Consider the following 19,362-nt stretch of genomic DNA (forward strand, 5'->3'; position numbering starts at 1 on the left):
TGATAATGATGGTATTTGTTAAGTGCTTACTATGACTTAGGTACTGTACGAAGCACTGGGGTAGAAACGAGCTAATCAGGTGGGATACAGCCCCTGTCCCATATGGGGTTCACGGTCTTAATCCCCATTTTACAGATGAGTTAACGGAGGCACAGAGAAGTAAAGAGACTTGCCAAAGGTCACCCAGCAGACAAGCGGAGGAGCTGGGATTAGAACTCAGGTCCTTCTGACTTCCAAGCCCGTGTTCTATCCACTAGGCATGCAGATTAGGGCGATGACACGTTTCCCCTCATTTGGAGATCTTCCTTGCCTTCACACCACTTGTATGTACCCACAACCCATCAATCACCCCCAGGGTTGAACCATCTCAGGAGAAGTTAGGGTATTTGTTCAGCGGTTCCCAGGGAATGGAACTGGGAAGTGAGGTGGCAAGTTGTCTAGCTCCGTTCCCACCCCAGCGGCACCTCTTTCCAAGGGTGACATCCCGTAGCCCGTCATCATGCCCTTCGAGCATCTCCCCTTGGCCCCGAAGCCTTTAGCCCTGAAAAGAAGGAAGCGGTGCGGCCTAGCGGGAAGATCCGGGGCCTGAGAGTCAGTGAGTTCTAATCCTGGCTCTGCCACTTGCATGCTATGCGACCTCGGGCAAGTCGCTTCACTTCTCCATGCCTCGATCTATAAATGGGGGTTAAATACTTGTCCTCCCTCCCCTTTAGACTGCGAGCCGCACGTGGGACTCTGCCCAACCTGATTATCTTATACCTACCCCAGAGCTCAATGCAGTGCTGGGTACATAGCGGGCTCCTCATGGAAACCACAATTATTATTATGGCCATTTGTCCTGCTGGCTGGGCAGAGGCAGTCTGACTTTATTGTCCTGCCACATTCTTCTCCCTGGCATGGCAGTTGGGTTTCAAAGGAGGCTATACACAAGTTCTCGTTGGCTTTCGTGGGCCTCGGGGGAAGTCCAGAAGCGGACTCTGCCCGGTGAATCGAGCAGTGAGAAAACCAGAACTAATTCCCAGAGGATGCAAAAATGCACCACGTGCGTAAACGCACCCATTCGTAGAGATTGTTTTATGTCAGAATACGGCCGCTTCGAAAGGAAAACATTTGACAGTCCACCACTCTCTCCACCTTCTGTCTGCCTTCGCCTGTAGACTGTAATCTCATGAACAGGGATCTTGTCTACCGATCCTATTTTATCGTACCTTCCCAAGCACTTAGTATAGTGTTCTGCACTAAATAAATACGATCGATTGACTGAAAGTGATTTGGAGATTGGACAGAAATGAGGAGATTGGTGGAAAGTAGATGGGGTGGCTTACGCTTTCATCCAGGGAGCACCCTGCCTAGCTTTGAACCTTAAATTCTGAATTTTCCTCACCTTCCCCATCACTCATCTCTGTGCTTCCATGTTGGAGGTGTTGGTGGGAATAGAGAAGCGACCATTCTGATTTTGTTCTGACTCAGAAAGGGTTAGAAATCTATCAGGATCAGCCAAACAACTCTGCTACATTATACTCCCCAACGCGCTCAGTACAGTGCTCTACGTACAGTAAGCGCTCAGTAAATATGGTTGATTGAACGTTTATTTTGAGGAGGATTTTGATTCTAAGAGGCTCAGATAATCTCAGGTACATCTTTCTTGGAGAGGTGGCCAGTTGGGAGATATTTCCAGGCTTTGGAGCTCTCCGTCCACCGGGAAGAATTAAGTATTAAGAATTCCACAGGCGGACCCTATCTCACTCTCGTGATCAGTCCCTGTTTTCTTAAGAACCACAGACGAGAAAACGCAAAGACAAGATGAGTGAAAAAACAACAGAGTCCATAACCATCAGCGGATAATCTGGGTGAGGGAATTGAACACTAAAGTCTCAAATGAGGTTTTTTTTTTCTTTTCCCCTCAGTACAACAGAAACAACGACAACAACAAGAACAATGAAAAAAAAAAGGATCAGAAGAAATCAGCTATGGAAATGAACAACAGTAAAGCTTCTAATATATTATTCTGTAATACAAAAAGAAGAAATTTGACTCAGTTGCCCTATTATAAATTTGCTAAAAATACATATATATATATATATTTTATCTGAACAGAAAAATAGACTATTCTGGGATGCTCGAAAGTCATGTGACTCTCCGTACATCAGATACCTATAGAGCCAACACAATGGCAAACAGAAAATACAGAGGTAACTAGAACTTCTGTACTTATTAAGGAGCTTAATTAAAGCCATATTCTCCCTGATTGGGTGATCCTAAAGCAATCTACAGTAGTGCATGGTTCGATTTGGTTACCTTTAAGAGTCATGACCGAGAGGCTATGAAACTTCAGCTGAGGAAATAAAACATCTCTTTTATTTCGCTTGGAGGGACACTAGCAATCCTTTGCAGACGCATTACCGACTGATGCAAGCACATATGCGCCGCCCAGGTTTTGCTGCTTGGCTCCTTCGTTCAGCTCTGAAGTTCTATTCTTTGCTCGAGTTATCATTTAAATGCCTTTTAGAAACTATCTCGGATAATGTTATGCAGAACTTATTGACAGAGAGAGAATCTGGCTTTAGGGATCTTGGGTCGTGGTAGCGAGTTTTAAATACACCTGTTCATTGACTATAAACCGTACCAGCCATAATTCTTGTCAAGACACAAATATACAGTAGATACAAATATTAACAATACATTACAATTTTACAGCAGAGAATACTGTTCTGTTTTTCTTCTTATAAAGGTTTCCCATATTAGCTGCGAGGGAAGAGAAGGCTACAGTCACCAAAGGAACTAATGAGTCCGGTTGACAGGTCTGAGAGGTCTGCACCAATTGTAATTGTCAGGCGTAGGCCCGGAAACTACAAAGGGATGGCCGGTTCACCTTCCATCGTGTTGTTTGTTTTTTTTTACCCCGTCTCCTCAACGCTTTCCGAGGAAGTGAGATTCAGGGGAGCGAAGGTTCTGTTTTCTTCTGTATTTCTTTCCTTTTCTTTTTCCTTTCGTCTCTCCCCTTTAGTGTGCTTAGGTGAAATTTCTAAGAGAAAAAGGCACTGAGAAATCTACCGCCACCACGTGCTGTCGTTTCCCTTCGCAAGGAGCGAAGCGTCGACGAGACCGTCCTTCTCTCGGTCTCCGGGTCCCCGCCTCGGGCCGGGTCCCGTGTTTCTTCAGGGTCGGCTTGGAGGAGGACCGTGTGACGGCAGACTCCGGGGGTCCCTTCCCCCATTCCGCCAAAGAGCCGGTTGATAACGGATCCTCGACTTCCCCACAGCTGCGCGTGCTGGACGGTGCCCCCGGAGAGGGAGGGTCTCGGCGCCCCCCGCCCTCCCGCCCTCCCCATCTCCGTTCCGAAGGTGCTCAGAATCCCGAACGGGGTCCCTTCTCCCTCTGCGTTGGTGGTCAGGGTCATGAATTTCGAACGAACTGTCCAACGGACCTACACTTGAAGTACCTGTGGGATGCGGTCAGCATTATTTTCTTTAGAGCACGGCCTTTTCTCCGGGAATGAAGCCAGACTTGGGAGCCTGGTCTAGCTTTTCATGGTTCCTAAGTAGATTTCCCAGTGTGCATGTAACATATATGCATCGTACATATATATGTGTGTGTGTGTGTGTGTGTGTGTGTGTGTGCATATACATACTTTACATCAGTTCTTTATTTGGATCGGTCGTATTTTCGTCTAGAGCTGGGAACGAGAGCTACATTTTTCCGCAACCCAAAATAAGTAAAAAAAAAAAACAAAAACCAAAACCAAAAACCCAACAATATCGAAATCGCTCTTTAAGCATATTATATGCCGTTTCAATTATTCTGTTTCTATAAGAAATCTATAGGGCTTTGGCTATTAAGCCTTAAAAGGTAGGTTTTTAATGATACTTCTGAATTCATCCTTCAAAAGTGACTCAATAAAATGCTCCTTTAAAGTAAGACTCAATAGATGAGATCAGATTGCAATCCTAAGCTACAGGAGAGTTGCACCAGTTGATTTCTTTTTCAGAAAAAAAGAAAAGGAAAAGATAAGAGACACCTCAGAGTTGACCTCTACGCTTTTTGCTAGCGCCAGCTGAAAATCAAACCCCTCATTTGGAACCATGGGGGAGCAAGCCCCCCTACTGTATGGCTATATTTAAATGTGTTCGCTTTCCTGATACGAAAAATACTCTAGATTTCTTTTTTTTTTTTTACACAATAGCATCAGCTCTTAAAAATATCTGAATCGGAAATCACTATTATTTACTTTATCAAAAAAGCTATTTTCCCTGAATTTTCACATTTGTGCTGATGGCGGACACGACGGTGATGGAAACAAAGAGAACGTGCTGAGGATGGCTGAGGGAAGATTACCCTCATCGCCTATTTCGCAGCCCGGCAGCCCACAGAAATATTCCACATTCGGAGCTTCCCTGTCGGAAAGTCTCTTTCAATTTCCCGGTTGATAATTGCTCAGCGGCAACCGACTATCTCAGTGACGCTTTGCATTCATTCCCCTAAGTACGCTTGGATCGACTGGATGGTACTCGGAGGAAACCTCGCTAAGCCCAGCTACGTATTGGGTATTTCCGGTGTTATTCGTTGAAGAACAAGGGCTTGACCTTCTCTCCAAGGGAATTTAGGTACACTAAAACATCGACGAGGACGTAGAACCCGGGAGAGATGAGGCGGGGAAAATGGCGGAACCGTGTGACAAACCAGAACCGTTTACAACGCGCACGTGGGCTTATTGCTTTTGTCTGGCCACGCCGCACCAGCTCCCACCAGTCTCCGGAAACGGGGGCCCCGGTTTAGCCGTTCGGTCCCCCGGTTCCGGAAACCGAGCCACGAACCCATCTACGAGAGGAGGAACGGAGAGAGACGTCCGACTCCGACGGGCCTCGGTTTCTCCCGGAGACGTCTGGCTGCTCTTATCGTGACGGACCCCGTCCTCCTCGTGTGCCCACGGCCAGCCAGCTTAGGTCAAACTCGTGCCTTGACTATTTCCGACCCACGGGCGGACGGATTTCGTAGGGGGGAAAAAAAAACACAGACGCGGACCCAACATGGAAGTGTTAGCAGCACAAAGTTCCCCAACTCTGGTGTGGCTTGTTACTGCTGTGTAAGTCGCCCATCACGGTCGCAACGGGAGGCATTTAGAATAGTGCTTCTTTTAAAGTGCTAGATGTTTACAATGTCCTTTTCATCTCAACTCTGCAAAAACATAAAGTGCTCTTTTTCATTTCTACTAGTACGAGACCCCCGAAGCGATCTCCTTTAACAGTGGACGGACCTATCCCGGGAGATGGACCCGTCCGAGGCGAAATGGCCCGTTGCTCTCGGGTTGTTTAACCTCGGCGATCAAAATTTCAGTAAATTATTCTTTAGCACTACCTCCGTTCGCCCGGAGTAATCGATTTCTTTTGCATATTTAACGTTTGCATATCTTGTGATTCCGTTCTATTTACGGCCGGAAAGGCGGAGACCCAACAACCTTTTCCTTTTCTCCCACGGCACTAACTCGGTGGACGAGTTCGAAGGTCTGGGTAAGTGCCAACCTTACTAACTGCTCTGGGGAGGGGACGGGATGGGGAGGGTGGGAGAGGGGGAGGGAGATGTGAATCAGATACAAGTGGTGCAACTCACCCTGCTCGTTACTTGAAAGTAAAAGCTCAGGTCCTACAGAATAGTGGAAACAGGTGGAGCACTGGTTTAGCTGCGCACCAGAACCTGGACTTAGATGAGCTGAGACAGCCCCACGTTGCAAGCATTTCCCGTGGTCTTTCGGCCTGACGTCGGCCAGAGACCGGGAGGGTGGTGGGTTTGTTTTTTCCGAACAGCCGTACCTCCATGCCCGTCCGTCCCGCTCAGCCCTTCGTCAGGAACCCGGGAGGTATCGCCGTCGGAGGTCGAGAGGGCCGAGGCGCGGAGTCGGTGGAGGTGGCGATGGTGGAGAACTGGGATCCCACGGGCTCTGAGGAAGGCCTCGTGCCGATAGTCTGCCCTCGCCGCGAGGTCGTCCCGGGGGAGGGCCTGGGATCTGTCCGCTCGGTGCCCTCCCCGGGGGTTGTCGGGATTTTTCCTCTTTAGAAACGGCCGGTCTGTTTCATCCCAAAGACCCTTGCCACGCGGAAAAGGTGGACGGCGGCTGAAGGCCCCAGCGTCCACCCGGAGCCTCCCAGCGAGACTCCGATGGGCGGCCTCAGATGCTCTGATCGTGGGGTCCGGGGGGCCCTCCGCCCCCCGGTAAGACGCGGACCTCGGGGGAGATGTGGTTCTCGAGTTTGAGCTTTTCTTGACCGCCCCGGCTTGTCCCCGTCAACGCCTCCATGGAGTAAACGCAGTTCTGCCCTAGAAACGTCGACGGGGAGGTGGGGAGAGGGGAGCTTTCGAGGTGGTTGTTCTCCGCCCTGTACCCCCCGTCCCTCCGCCTGGGGTAGCCGCTGTTGGGGACGGCGTAGCGGGGGCTGGCGGCTCCGGGCAGGGCGGTGGGGACGCCGGGGTCCGGCCCGTAGAGCCCCTGGCCCTCGTCGTCCGTGTCGGCGTCGATGTACCTGTGGATCCCGGACTCGTGGAAGCTGAAGGCGATGGCCGGGCGTCTCTCGGGAGACCTGACCGGCGTCCTGGCGCTGGCCGTGGTGTACAGGGACGACTCCGGGCTCCGCAGGGGCCGGTCCGAGAGCCCGGCCCCGTCCAGCCCGGCCACGGCGGCGGCCGCGGCTCCCCGGGGCCCGAGGGGGTCGGCGGCCACCCCCAGGCCGGCCGGGGCCGGCGGCGGCCCGGGGTCTCCCTCCAGGAAGTTGACTTTGAGGGCGCGGAGCTTCAGGGGGTTCCCGGCCTTCAGGGAGCTCCTGGGGCTCTCGATGAAGAAGCCGGAACGGCGACCGCCGTCCGGGGTGGCGTGAGGCCCCTCGGGGAGCCCAGCCTCGGGCCCCCCCGGCCGGCCGGGGTCCTGGGCCCGGCCGCCGGCCGCCGGGCAGGGGAGGGAGGCCAGCGGGCTGTGGGAGAACCTGGAAGCGTCGGGGAAGTCCGTGGCGCAGCTGATGAAGCTGTCGATGCTGGACATGCTCCTCATATCGATGACGCCCTCCGCGCGGGCCGGCAGAGCCGGGCCGGCCGGGCCGGGCAGGCTGTCCATCTCCAACTCCTCCTTGGCTTTCCCCGGCTGGGCGGGCTCCTTGGTGATGAGGTTGGGCTGAGACTGGGTCTTGGCCATCTTCTGATACATGTCCTCCAGCTGCTGGACGTTCAGGTGCTGAGGGCTGGAGGACGATCGGGCCTTCTCGGGGGAGCCGGGCTCTTTCATCTCGAAAGACTTGCTGGAGCTGGTCTCGGACAAGGTCCGCTTGGCCCACTTCCACTTGCTCGGAGACAGGTGGTTGTCCTGGGCCTTGTCCTTCTTCCCCGGGGTCTCCCCGTTCTTGTCCACCACGATGTCCATCATCTCGATGCTCCGGGCGAAAGCGTCCTTCATGTTCATGGAGACGATGCTGCCGTTGCGTTTGGCCCTCTCCAGCGCCTCCCGCCGCTTGATGGCCTTCTCCTGCCTCTTCTGCTCCTTGTAGAACTCGGAGAAGTTGTTGACGATGATCGGGATGGGGAGGGCGATCACCAGGACCCCCGCGATGCAGCACAGCCCCCCCACGATCTTCCCCAAGAGCGTCTTGGGGTAGATGTCCCCGTAGCCCACGGTGGTCATGGTGATGGTGGCCCACCAGAAGGAGGCCGGGATGCTCTTGAACTTGGTGTCGTCCTCGTCTTTCTCGGCGAAGAAGACCAAGCTGGAGAAGATCATGATGCCCATGGCCAGGAAGAGGATCAGCAGGCCCAGCTCGTTGTAGCTCCTCCTCAGGGTGAACCCCAAGGACTGGAGGCCCGTGGAGTGGCGGGCCAGTTTGAGGATGCGCAGGATCCGCATGATCCGGAAGATCTGCACCACCCGCCGCACGTTCTGGAACTGAAGCACGCTCTTGTTGGACTCGGTCAGGAAGATGGTCACGTAGTACGGCAGGATGGCCAGGAGGTCGATGGCGTTGAGCGGGCCCTTGAAGAACTTCCACTTCTTCGGGGAGGACAGGAAGCGGAGGAGGTACTCCATGGTGAACCAGGCGATGCACACCGCCTCCACGTGAGCCAGCTGGGGGTTGTCCGTCGTCTGGCCGAACTCGTCTATGTCTTGCAGCTCCGGAAGCGTGTTCAGGGACAGGGCGATGGTCGACAGGACGATGAACATGATGGAGATGATGGCCAGAATCTGAAAAGAAAGAGGAGAGAGCCAGGTCAGCGCCTCTCTAGAGGCCGGTCCATCCCTCGGGCTTCCAAGGGGCAGCCGCCGGACGTCTGGAGGAACGCATCCGGTCAGCCGTTCGGCGTTCCGAGAGGCGGAGGGGCGGGAGGGATCTGCTGGGGCTCAAGCGGACCTTCGCCCCGGGAATTCGGAGAAGGTGCGTGAGATCGGGGCTGCGCACGGAGAGATTTCACGTGCCGCTATACTGGCTTTTGGTGTTGTCGGATTTAGGTAGTCTGGGTGCTTTTATTGCTTCGTTATGTGACTGCTGCCGGTGCCTTTTCCCCACATTTGTACTTAGATTCTGAATCCCTCCAGGGCCAGCGATCCTGTTTAAGTCTAGTGTTCCATTTTTTCCCAGAGCTCATTGTGGTGCTTTGCCTACAGTAGATGCATAATACTTACTCCTCCTCCTCCTACTAATAACTGTGGTATTTGTTAAGCACTTACCATGTTCCAGGCACTGTACTAAGCACTGGGATGATCGAGCTGGACACAGTCCACTCTTACATGGGGCTCACGGTCTCAAACTCCTGAAGCCCAGAGCAGTGAAGTGACTTGCCCAAGGTCCCAAAGCGGACCAGTGGCCGAGCCAGAATTAGAACCCAGGTCCTTCTGACTCTCTATCGCCTAGGCCATGCTGTTACTACTACTACTATCACTCCTCCTCCTCTTCTTCCTCCTCGTATTCCTTAAGTGCTCACCGTGTGCCAAGCATTGTTCTAAGCACCAGGGTAGACACCTGTTAATCCGGCCAGACCCCGTCCCTATCTCACAGCACGGTGCTTTGCACAATGTAGGTGTGTAATAGATACCATGACTACCACTTAACGATTATGCTACTAATCATATTTCGCGGAATCTGTCAAACGCTTAGTATAGTCAAACACTATTCTAAGCACTGAGATAGATAACGAGTTACGAGTCCCCATCCTGCATAGGGCTCACAGTCTAAGCAGGAGGGAGAACGGGAGAACCGAGGCACGGGGAAATTAAGTGACTTGCCCAAGGTCATACAGCAAGCGATTAGCAGAGCAGGGATTAGAACGCAGGTCCTCCGACTCCCAGGAACTGTGCTCTTTCCACTAGGCCAAGCCGCTTCTCATTTGTTAAGCGCTTACTGGGCGACAGGCACTTTTCTAAGGGCCGGGGTAGATACAAGTTAATCAGGCCAGACATAGTCCCTGTCCCACATGATAATGAAAATGCAATCACCATTGCTGCGGTTTTCTTTCTTTTCTCTTCATTCTCCTCTCTATTTCTGCCCAGTGACCTCACCAGCTACGCTGAAGCACCGTGGGAATACCCGACGTGGCTCTCGGCTTCGGGTGGATCTCGAGGAACCAGAGCTGCAGACTGCAGAGTTGGAGCAGGTGGCAGAGCTGCCAGGGAAGCTGGAAAATGCACCTTGAGGGCAAGGATGTAGGAAGATTTCCTCGCCTTAACGCTCTCTGAAAGCCAAAGAGGAGCCAGAAAGCTTTGGGACTAGCATTCCAAGGGCAGATTCATTGCCGTAAAATTCCAAATGGGAAGGACCTCGGAGAGGTCAACTTACTCAACCCCCTGCCTCCAGGCTGGTGATCAACTAAACTGGCCCAGCTCTTGGTAATGGAGACCTCACAACGTTTCTCAGAGAGCTGTTATGATATTTTATCACCAGGTGAGTCTTTTATTTTTATGGTATCTGCTAAGCCCTTACTATGTACCGGGTACCGTACTAAACACTGGGATGGATGCAAGCTTATCAGTCTGGGCACAGTCCCTGTCCCTCATGGAGCTCACATTTTTAATCCTCATTTTTCAGATGAGGTAACTGAGGCACAGAGATGTGAAGCGACTAGCCCAAGGTCACACAGCAGACGAGTGGCGGAGCCGGGATCAGGACCAACAGATTAGAAACGGGTTAAAACTGGGATTAGAGTCAGGAAGCATTTTCTTATGTCCGACTCTGTCTTATGTCCAGCTTAGAGTCATCTTCTCTTGATCGGGCCTCGGAGGGCAGAGACCTCGAATGACCCAGGACCTCCTCATACACATCTTACCTGCTGCTTGAAATCAAGTTCACAATCCAAGAGAGAGGGAGAACAGACATTTTATCTCCATTTTACATAGGAGAAAATTGAGGTACAAGGATGGTAAGTGACTTGCCCAACGTCACAAAGGTGCATGGAAGAGCTGGGTCTCTCCTAACTTTCCACTATAATATTAATAATAATTGTGGTATTTGTTAAATACTTACTTTGCACCAAGCACTGTTCTAAATGCTGAGGTAGATACAAGGGAATCTGGTTGCCCCACGTGAGGCTCACCAGACCACCCTGCCTCAATCCTCTAATTGGCTTGGAAAAGAAGGCAGGAACCTGAAATTCCAGAGCCTTGATTTTCCCACTGGAAACTTTTCCCCAGGGAAGAAGTAGAGTTGTACTATTATCTTCAAAGGGTCAAGCGATCTTAAGTCTTGACAGGAATGACAGGAGCATGTGACTTATATTTGAGAAGTAAAGTAAAATAAAAAATTAAGAAAAGAGCGAGAGAGAAACTGCCCAGTGGGAAGATTGGGGTCTATGGATTCTCACGTTTCCTTTCTGGGACGGTCTCCGATTTGCTGCATGATCTCCTGGAAGGAATCCCGGCTAGGAACCAGGCAGTCGAGGAATGTCTTTCCAATTCTTACTTGGGCAAACGACTTCCGCCTGCTTTGCCTCATTTTCTCATCCTGCAATAAAGCCACCCCACATCTTCATGCATATGTCATGGGGAATGCCAGAAGCAGCGTGGCCTAGTGGAAAGAGCACGGGTCTGGGAGCCAGAAGGATCTCAGTGCCACCACCTGTCTGTTGTGTAACCTTGGGCAAGTCACTTCACTTCTCTGTGCCTCAGTTACCTCGACGGTAAAATGGGGATTAAAACTGTGAGCCCCATGTGGGACATAGACTATGTCCAACCTGATTATCTTGTATCTACCCTAGTTCTTAGTACAGGGCTTAGCACCTAGCAAGTGCTTAACAAATACCACTAGAAAAAAAAAGACAAAAAAAAAAAAAAGGATACAAGGCTCAGGTCTTGTACCAACAAGGATACCCTCAAGCTTCGTGGCGCTTTAGGAACAAAACTTCACGAGGAATGAGAGATCGAGGAGAAAGTGAAAACAGCCCCAGGCACTGCAAATATTAAACCCAACACAATAAGGGAAGGTCTTCTCGGGGAGGCAAATGGGGCTAGAACTGTGTGATCCACGGGTCACCCACCCACTCAGAGATTAATTTCATCAGCGGTGATGTCTCCTTCAAATACGAGGGACAACAATAAATCAATCAATGGTATATATGTATTTATTTATGGTATTTGTGAAGCGCTTACTATGTGCCAAGCACCGTTCTAAGCGCTGGGGTAGATACGAGTTTATCAGGTTGGACACAGTCCGTGTCCCACGGGGGGGCTCACGGTCTTCATCCCCATTTTACAGATGAGATAACTGAGGCACAGAGAAGTGAGGTGACTTGCCCAAGGTCAGACCAGCTGACAAGCAGACTGTGAGCCCTACACGGAATAGGGTCTGTACCTGATCTAATTAACCTGTACCTACCCCAGAGTTTAGAACGGTATCTGATGCTTTGTAAATAAATAAATAAATAAAGTGTGGCGTTTGTTAAGCGCTTACTATTTGCAAAGCACTGTTCTAAGCGCTGGAGGATACAAGGTGATCGGGTTGTCCCACGTGGGGCTCACAGTTTTAATCCCCATTTGACAGATGAGGGAACTGAGGCACAGAGAAGTGAAATGACTTGCCCAAGGTCACACAGCTGACTAGCGGCGGAGCCGGGATTAGAACCCGTGGCCTCTGACTCCCAAGCCCGCGCTCTTTCCACTAAATACCATAAAGAAAAAAAGCGTAGGGGGAGGTGGTTGGGCTAGTCAGTGGGGGCCGGAGGGGGCCGGGGCAGCTGAGGGAATGGAACATTTTCCCCCCTTTCGGGGAGTAACGTGATTTATCCAAGTCATCTATATTTAAAAACATTTGGCAGACGGGGAGAGGAGTGAGAGATTAATGTGCTTTCGGGCTCCAGGGGAGTGAGGGGAAAAACAGCAACTCCACCAGAAAGATTGCAGTCCTTGTTCTGCATCAGTCCCTTGGGCTTCCAGGCCCTAAGCGACTAAGTGAATGCCCTCTCCTGGGGCCTGAGAGATCAACCTATAAAGAGGACTCTGGGCTGGGGTTATCGTCCTTTCCTCGACCAACCAATCGAGGATATTTATTGAGCGCTTATTGTGTGCAGACCACTCTACTAAGTGCTTGGGACAGTACAACAGAAAGGAACGTGGCCTAGTGGAAAGAGCCCAACTAAGCCGTCATTCCCAGAATGAACCCTCATATCGTTTTCATTCATTCCTTCAATCAGTCGTATTTATTGAGCGTTGACTGTGTGCAGAGCGCTGTACTGAGTGCTTGGGAAAGGACGATTCAGAAATAAAGAGAGACGATCCCTGCCCACAAGTAAACAGGCATCAATATAAATAAATAAAATAGATACGCAAGTGCCGTGGGGAGGGGAGCGGGGGAAGAGCCAAGGGAGCGAGGCAGGGTGACGCGGAAGGGAATGGGAGATGAGGAAAAATGCGGCTCTTCTCCCATTCCCTTCTGCGTCGTCCTTGCGCTTGGATTTTCTCTCTTTATTCACCCCTCCCTCGGCCCCAGAGCAGTTACGTACATATCTGTAATTTATTTATTTCTATTAATGTCTGTCTGTCTAGACTGTAAGCTCACTGTGGGCAGGAAACGTGTCTACCAACTCTGTTGTATTTATTGAGCACTTACCGTGTGCGGAGCACTATACAAAGTGCTTGGGAGAATGCAATGGAACAATAACCAGACATATTCTCTGCCCACAACGAGCTTGCAGTCTAGAGGACGAGGTTACGGTCTACAGTCTAGTCTCAATAAACCTAACTGACCGCCCGATTGATCGAGCCTGGAACACCTTGGGGGATGTCTCATTTCCCTCTTGTCGTGGACCACTCGATTACCACATCAGCCTCCTCGCTGACCTCCCCTGGTTCTGACTTCTCCCCTCTCCAGCCCACACTCCCCTCTGCTGCCTGGATCATTTTTCTAAAATATCATTCAGTGCCCTTCTCCCCCCATCTCAAAACCTTCCTCCAACGGTTTCCCGATCCTCTCTGCATCGAGCAGAGACCGTGAGCTCCATGCGGGACCGGGACTGTGTCTGATCTGATTACCTTCTTATCTACCCCAGCGCTCAGAACAGTGTGTGGCGCATAATAAGTGCTTAAGGCCTGGAAGTCAGAGAATCTAGTTTCTAATCTCTGCTCTGCCTCTCACTCGCTATTGCAACCTTGGCAAGTCATTTGCCTTCTCTGTGCCTCAGTTTCCTCAGGTATAATATGGGAATTCAATACCTGTTCTCCCTCCTACTTAGTCTTTGAGCCCAACATGGGACAGGGACTCTGTCCAACCTGACTTTTATCTACCCCAGTGTGGAGCACAGTGCTTGACCCTTAGCAGACGCTTAACAAATACCATTATTATTACAATTCAATACAGTTGGTAGACATGATCTCCGCTCACATGAGAAGCGGCATGGGATAGCGGATAGAGCAAGGGCCTGGGAATCAGAAGGTCATGGGTTTTAATCCTGGCTCCATCACCCATCTGCTGTGCGACCCTGGGCAAGTCACTTCTCTGGGCTTCAGGGCCCTCATCTGTAAAATGGGAATTGAGATCGTGAGTCCCGTGTGGGACAGAGACTGTGTCCAATCCAATTTGCTTGACTCCACCCCAGTGCTTAGTACAGTGCCTGGTACATAGTAAGGACTTAACAAATACCAGAACTATCTTGATTCTATTTATTGCTATTGTTCTCGTCCGTCCGTCTCCCCCGATTAGACCGTAAGCCCGTCAAAGGGCAGGGACTGTCTCTATCTGCTACCGATTTGTAAATTCCAAGCGCTTAGTACAGCGCTCTGCACATAGTAAGCGCTCAATAAATACTATTGAATGAATGAATGAAATTATTATTAAGGAGCTTACACCGTACAGTGGGAGACATTAAAATAAATTACGGATAGGGGAAAATAGGAAAATGGGAGAAGTACACAAGTGCCAGGGAGGTGGGGTGCGTAGCACATCCCTTTCCTCTGGCTGGCTTGCAGATTCCTCAGTGAGGAACTCAGCCCATGAGATCCCAGGGCAATGGCTGGTACATTCATTCATTCATTTATTCAGTCGTATTTATTGAGCGCTTACTGCGTGCAGAGCACTATACCAAGCACTTGGGAGAATACAACAATAAGCAGACACATTCCCTGCCCACGACGAGCTTACAGTCCACAGGACTGGATTCTGAGGAATCGGGGCAGTCTTCCCTGCTCCGTGATTAGAGTTCGTGCACGAATGAATTCATCGCTGGTGCGTTTCTAGACGGCTCCAAGCAAACGGTGTCTGTTGAGGACAGTGGCGGACTCGGAGGGGTAAGGGGGGGAGGCAGCCGGAGAGGCAGGTTGCTTGGAAACTGCAGTCTGTCCTCTGCAGAACTTAATGAATTCTGGGAGAGCTTGCCGTTTAACCCCTGCAAGACTGTGTTGCCATCTGACAGTTCTTGTTTATCAAAGTCTTTCCTGGAGTAATTTATGGCAATGCCAATGGGCTGAATGCTGAGTCCACCACTCTTCCCCCCTATTCACAACTCTCCTAAACGCTCATTTCTTCCTTAGAGGTCTTCCCAGACTAATTCCCATTTCCCCTCTCCACTCCCCTCTGTGCTGACTATTCACTTGGCTGCCTACCCCTTAAACACTTTGATACTCACCCCACCCCTATGACCCCAAACTGCTCGTTGTGGGCAGGGGATGTGTCTGTTTATCGTTATATTGTACTCTCCCAAGCGCTTAGCACAGTACTCTGCACACAGTAAGCACTCAATAAATACGATGGAAGGAATGAACGCTTATGCACATCTATAGGCTTACTATACTTATACTCTACTATTTTTCTTCTCCGTCCTTTCTTTTAATGTCATCCTTACCCTGTAGACTGTAAATGCCTTGTGGGCAGGAACTGTGTCTGCCAACTCTACTGTGTTTTACTTCCCCAAGTGCTCACTACAGTGCTCCGTACAAAGTAAGTGCTCAATAAAATACCATCAATTGATTGATTGTGGTAGAGGCACAGCGCCACATGACACTCCCAATCTACCTTGTCCCCATTTTAAAGAAGAGGAAACTGAGGCCCAGAAGGGCCAAGGGTCACCTGGCTGGCCAGTGGCAGAGCTGGCAATTAATCGATCAATGGTATTTATTGAGCACTTTGTGCAGAGCGCTGTACCTGGCACTTGGGAGAGTACAACAAAATTAGCAGTCAGGCTCCCGGCCCACGACAAGCTTACAGGCAATAGAACCCCGGACTCCCGACTTCCCAACTTCTTTTCACTAGGCCCCACGGGCTTCCCTAAATGCCTTCCCGTTGGAGGCTCTTGTGGCTCACGGCACCTGGTGGGACCTCTCATTTCCCTCTTGTCATGAAACACTCGATTACCACATCAGCCTCCTCGCTGACCTCCCCGCTTCTGGTCTCTCCTCTCTCCAGTCCACACTCCCCTCTGCTGCCCGGAATATTTTTCTGAAACATCATTCGGGGCCCTTCTCCCTCCTCTCAGAAACCTTCTCCAACGGCTTCCCGTTCCTCTCTGCATCAAGCAGAGACTATGAGCTCCACGTGGGTTAGGGACTGTGTCCGACCTGATTACCTTCTATCTACCCCAGCGCTTAGAACAGTGCTTGGGGCATAGTAAGTGCTTAGAAATACCACAGTTATTATTATTATTCATTCAATAGTATTTATTGAGCGTTTACTATGTGCAGAGCACTGTACTAAGCGCTTGGAATGTACAAATCGGTAACAGATAGAGACAGTCCCTGCCCTCTGACGGGCTTACACTCTAATCGGGGGGAGACGGACAGACAAGAACAATAGCAGTAAATTATCTGAATGGATTCTCAAACCTTCAGGCCAATTCTGGGCCACAGGAATCCCAATAGAAATTTGCTGATTCTACAAACTTCTGGTCCATCTGAGAATTGTTTTAGAATTAACAAAGCTCTGCTCTTTCGTTTTCTTAATGGTATTCGTTAAGCACATACTCTGTGTTGAGCATTTTTCTAAGGCTGGGGTAGATACTAGTTAATCAAGTCAGAGGCAGTCCCTGTCCCACATCTAAGTAAGAGGGGCACAAGTATTGAATCCCCATCTTACAGATGAAGAAACTGAAGTGCAGAGAAGCAAAGTGACTTGCCCAAGGTCATAAAGCAGACAAGTGTTCTGGGATTAGATCCTAGGTCCTCTGACTACCAGACTTGTACTATCTCGACTATGCCATGTTGCTCCTCTGAAATAACTTCTCTGGATTGATTGTTTGCCATCACCTCTGATGCCTCCAGGCTTTTTCCTGATTTTGCCAAGAAGTTTTTTTTTCTGCTTGGGTGCGAGGATTCAGGGGAAAAGCAGAGGTGGGCTCAGAAAAGCAGCATGGCTTAGTGGATAAGAGCACTGGTCTGGTAGTTAGAAAGACGTGGATTCTAATCCCAGGTCTGCCAAATGTCTATTGGGTGATCTTGAGCAAGTCACCTCACTTCTCTGTGCCTCGGTTACCTCATCTGTAAAATGGGGATTAAGACTGTGAACCCCACGTGGGACAGGGACTGTGTCCAACCCGATTTGCTTGTATTCACCCCAGTGCCTGGCAAACAGGAAACACTCAACAAATGCCACAGATATTATTATCCTCATTTTTGTTATTATTATTAGAGACCCCAGCCCCAGCCCTTGGCAAGCAATGGGTTGAGATCACCGCCTGCCTCTCTTCTCACTTTTAGGTATTTATAGCAGGAAGGCTTGCCCAGGCCTTTGTGTTCTAATCTCCTTGTGAAGAGCCAAGGGAAACCCAGAAGATTATGGAAAAACATCATCTTTGCCAGGTTTTAGGGCGGTTTATTGGTTTGTTGCACCTCTCAGGGTTGCACCTGGAGAGTTTCCAGTACTCTACCGGTCTCGACTATACTGCAGCAAGCCCCGTACCCAGCTCCGGACTTCCAGACCTCCAAACCCGCCTCGACCGAAATAGAGTGATCAGCTCGAGAAGGAGAGGATGAGCTCTCTCTAGCTCCCTGTCCCGTTTCTCCCCACCCTGAAAGAAATATCATCTTTGGAAAGTACATCTCCTCACTCACACCCTTCCCACGGGCCGGCATTCCCTCCCGATCCAAATCCGCCAACCACAGCCTGCTTCCCCTTCCTCAGTGTCCCCTTGGAATCTCACTTTCCTCCACATGGAGTTTCCCCCAGTTTAATCTTCACCTCCTCATATTCCGTCAGCCCCAAAGCCAACCTCAGAGCTTAGGGGACGCAGCTGGCAAAGATGACGGAGTTCAAGTGTTAATTCACAAGTCACAAGACCAAGAATCAATTCCTCGGCACAGATTCTCAGCCCTTAAGTCTCAGGATCAAGATGGCCTTCCTGTAGGGAGAAGACAATCTCCATCCTTCATATTTTGTTCATTCATTCAATTGTACTTATTGAGCGCTGACTGTCGCATCTATTCCTCCTCCCATACTCTTTTCAAACTCTTCCCACTTGGCTGTGAGCTCCTTGTGGTCAGAGCACGTGTCTATTATATTGTACTTTCCTAAGCACTTAATACAGTGCCCTGCACACAGTAAGTGTTCAATAAATACAGTTGCTTGTTTGACTGCAGTTACCAGTGGTTGGATCACAGTTCTTCTTCCTGCTCCTATCTGCTCCTTCTGGTTACAAATAATTCGTGTCAGTCAGTCTTTAAATTGCAAGCTCCACTAAGTCAGGGATCATTTCTTTTATGTCAAAGAGTAAAGTCAGGAGAATAAGTGCTTAGTACAGTTCTCTGCACACAGAAGCGCTCAATAAATATGATTGAATGAATGGGACGAGTAAAGCATAGGTGTGGGAGTCAGAGAACCAGGGTTCTAATCCCAGTTTCCATACCTGTATGCCGTGTGACACTGGGCAAGCCACTTAACTTCTCTGGGCCTCAGTTACCTTGTCCGTAAAACAGGGATTAAGACTGGAGAACCGCAGGTGGGACATGGACTGTGTCCAACCTGATTAGCTTGTATCTACCCCAGTGCTTAGTACAGTACCTAGCACGTAGTAAGCACCAAACAAATACCATAAAACACACACACACACTTTACAAAAAAACCAAAAAACAGTCGACTGAACTCTCCTAAATGTTTAGTGCAGTGCTCTGGGACACTTAATAAATACTCTTGATTGAAGGAATCATAAAGCCAGGAGAAGAAACTACCTTATTAACTCATTCTCCTCTCTCCCCTGTCTTTCCTCACCCAACCAAGAATGTACTGCAAAGGAAGGAAGAAGAAACATGTCGTGTTATCTTTTTCTTCTCCTTTCCCCAAACTTTCCCTTTCCCTTTGTGTCCATCTGTCTCAGACCCTTGCCTGGGATGGGTCAGAGGGGATGGGGAGAGGAGGAAGCTGAATCCAGGTCAGCCTAAAGGTCAGACTAAAGCCACCCTGGTTCTTCACTTAGCTCCCGGATTATGCTCCATTTCCAGTCAGGATGAATTATCCCTAATTAAACCCGACAACCACTTTGACCCTCTCCCCATCAGCTCTTCAGAGTCAAGGTTGGCTCATAAGTGAGGAGAGGCGTGGCCTAGTGGATAGAGCATGGGCTTGGGAGTCAGAATCTGTCCACCGGATCCACCATCTGTCTCCTGTGGGATCTTGGCCAAGTCACTTCACTTTTCTGGGCCTCAGTTACCTCATCTGTAAAATGGGGATTAAGACCGTGAGTCCCATGTGGGACATGGACCGGGTATAACCTGATTAGCTTGTACCTAAGCACAGTGCCTGGCATCTGGGTAAGTGCTTCACAAATACTATTTACAAAAAATAAAACAAACAAAAGAAACTTCTTTCCATTCCCCCTGCCCCGCATCTCTGCCCCCATTCACCCATAATCCCTCACACTCAACTCTCTCCAATCAAGAGCCAATTTGAAGACTTCACATTGGTTCATTGGATTTACAGTAGATTTCTG

The 19,362-nt window shown here is 50.0% G+C and overlaps 1 protein-coding gene across 1 annotated transcript in view; it reads right to left on the reverse strand.

Moving 5' to 3' along the window:
* Nucleotides 1-1,985: 1,985 nt before the first annotated feature.
* Nucleotides 1,986-19,362, reverse strand: part of KCNB1 (potassium voltage-gated channel subfamily B member 1) — a 152,480-nt gene continuing 135,103 nt past the window's right edge. The window contains exon 2 of the mRNA XM_029070771.2: nt 1,986-8,215. Coding sequence (XP_028926604.1) covers nt 6,164-8,215 — 2,052 coding nt within the window. The 3' untranslated portion in view covers nt 1,986-6,163. The remainder of the gene's footprint in view (nt 8,216-19,362) is intronic.

Source organism: Ornithorhynchus anatinus, chromosome 8 (assembly GCF_004115215.2).
Source record: "Ornithorhynchus anatinus isolate Pmale09 chromosome 8, mOrnAna1.pri.v4, whole genome shotgun sequence".
In the NCBI taxonomy this organism is placed as follows: domain Eukaryota; kingdom Metazoa; phylum Chordata; class Mammalia; order Monotremata; family Ornithorhynchidae; genus Ornithorhynchus; species Ornithorhynchus anatinus.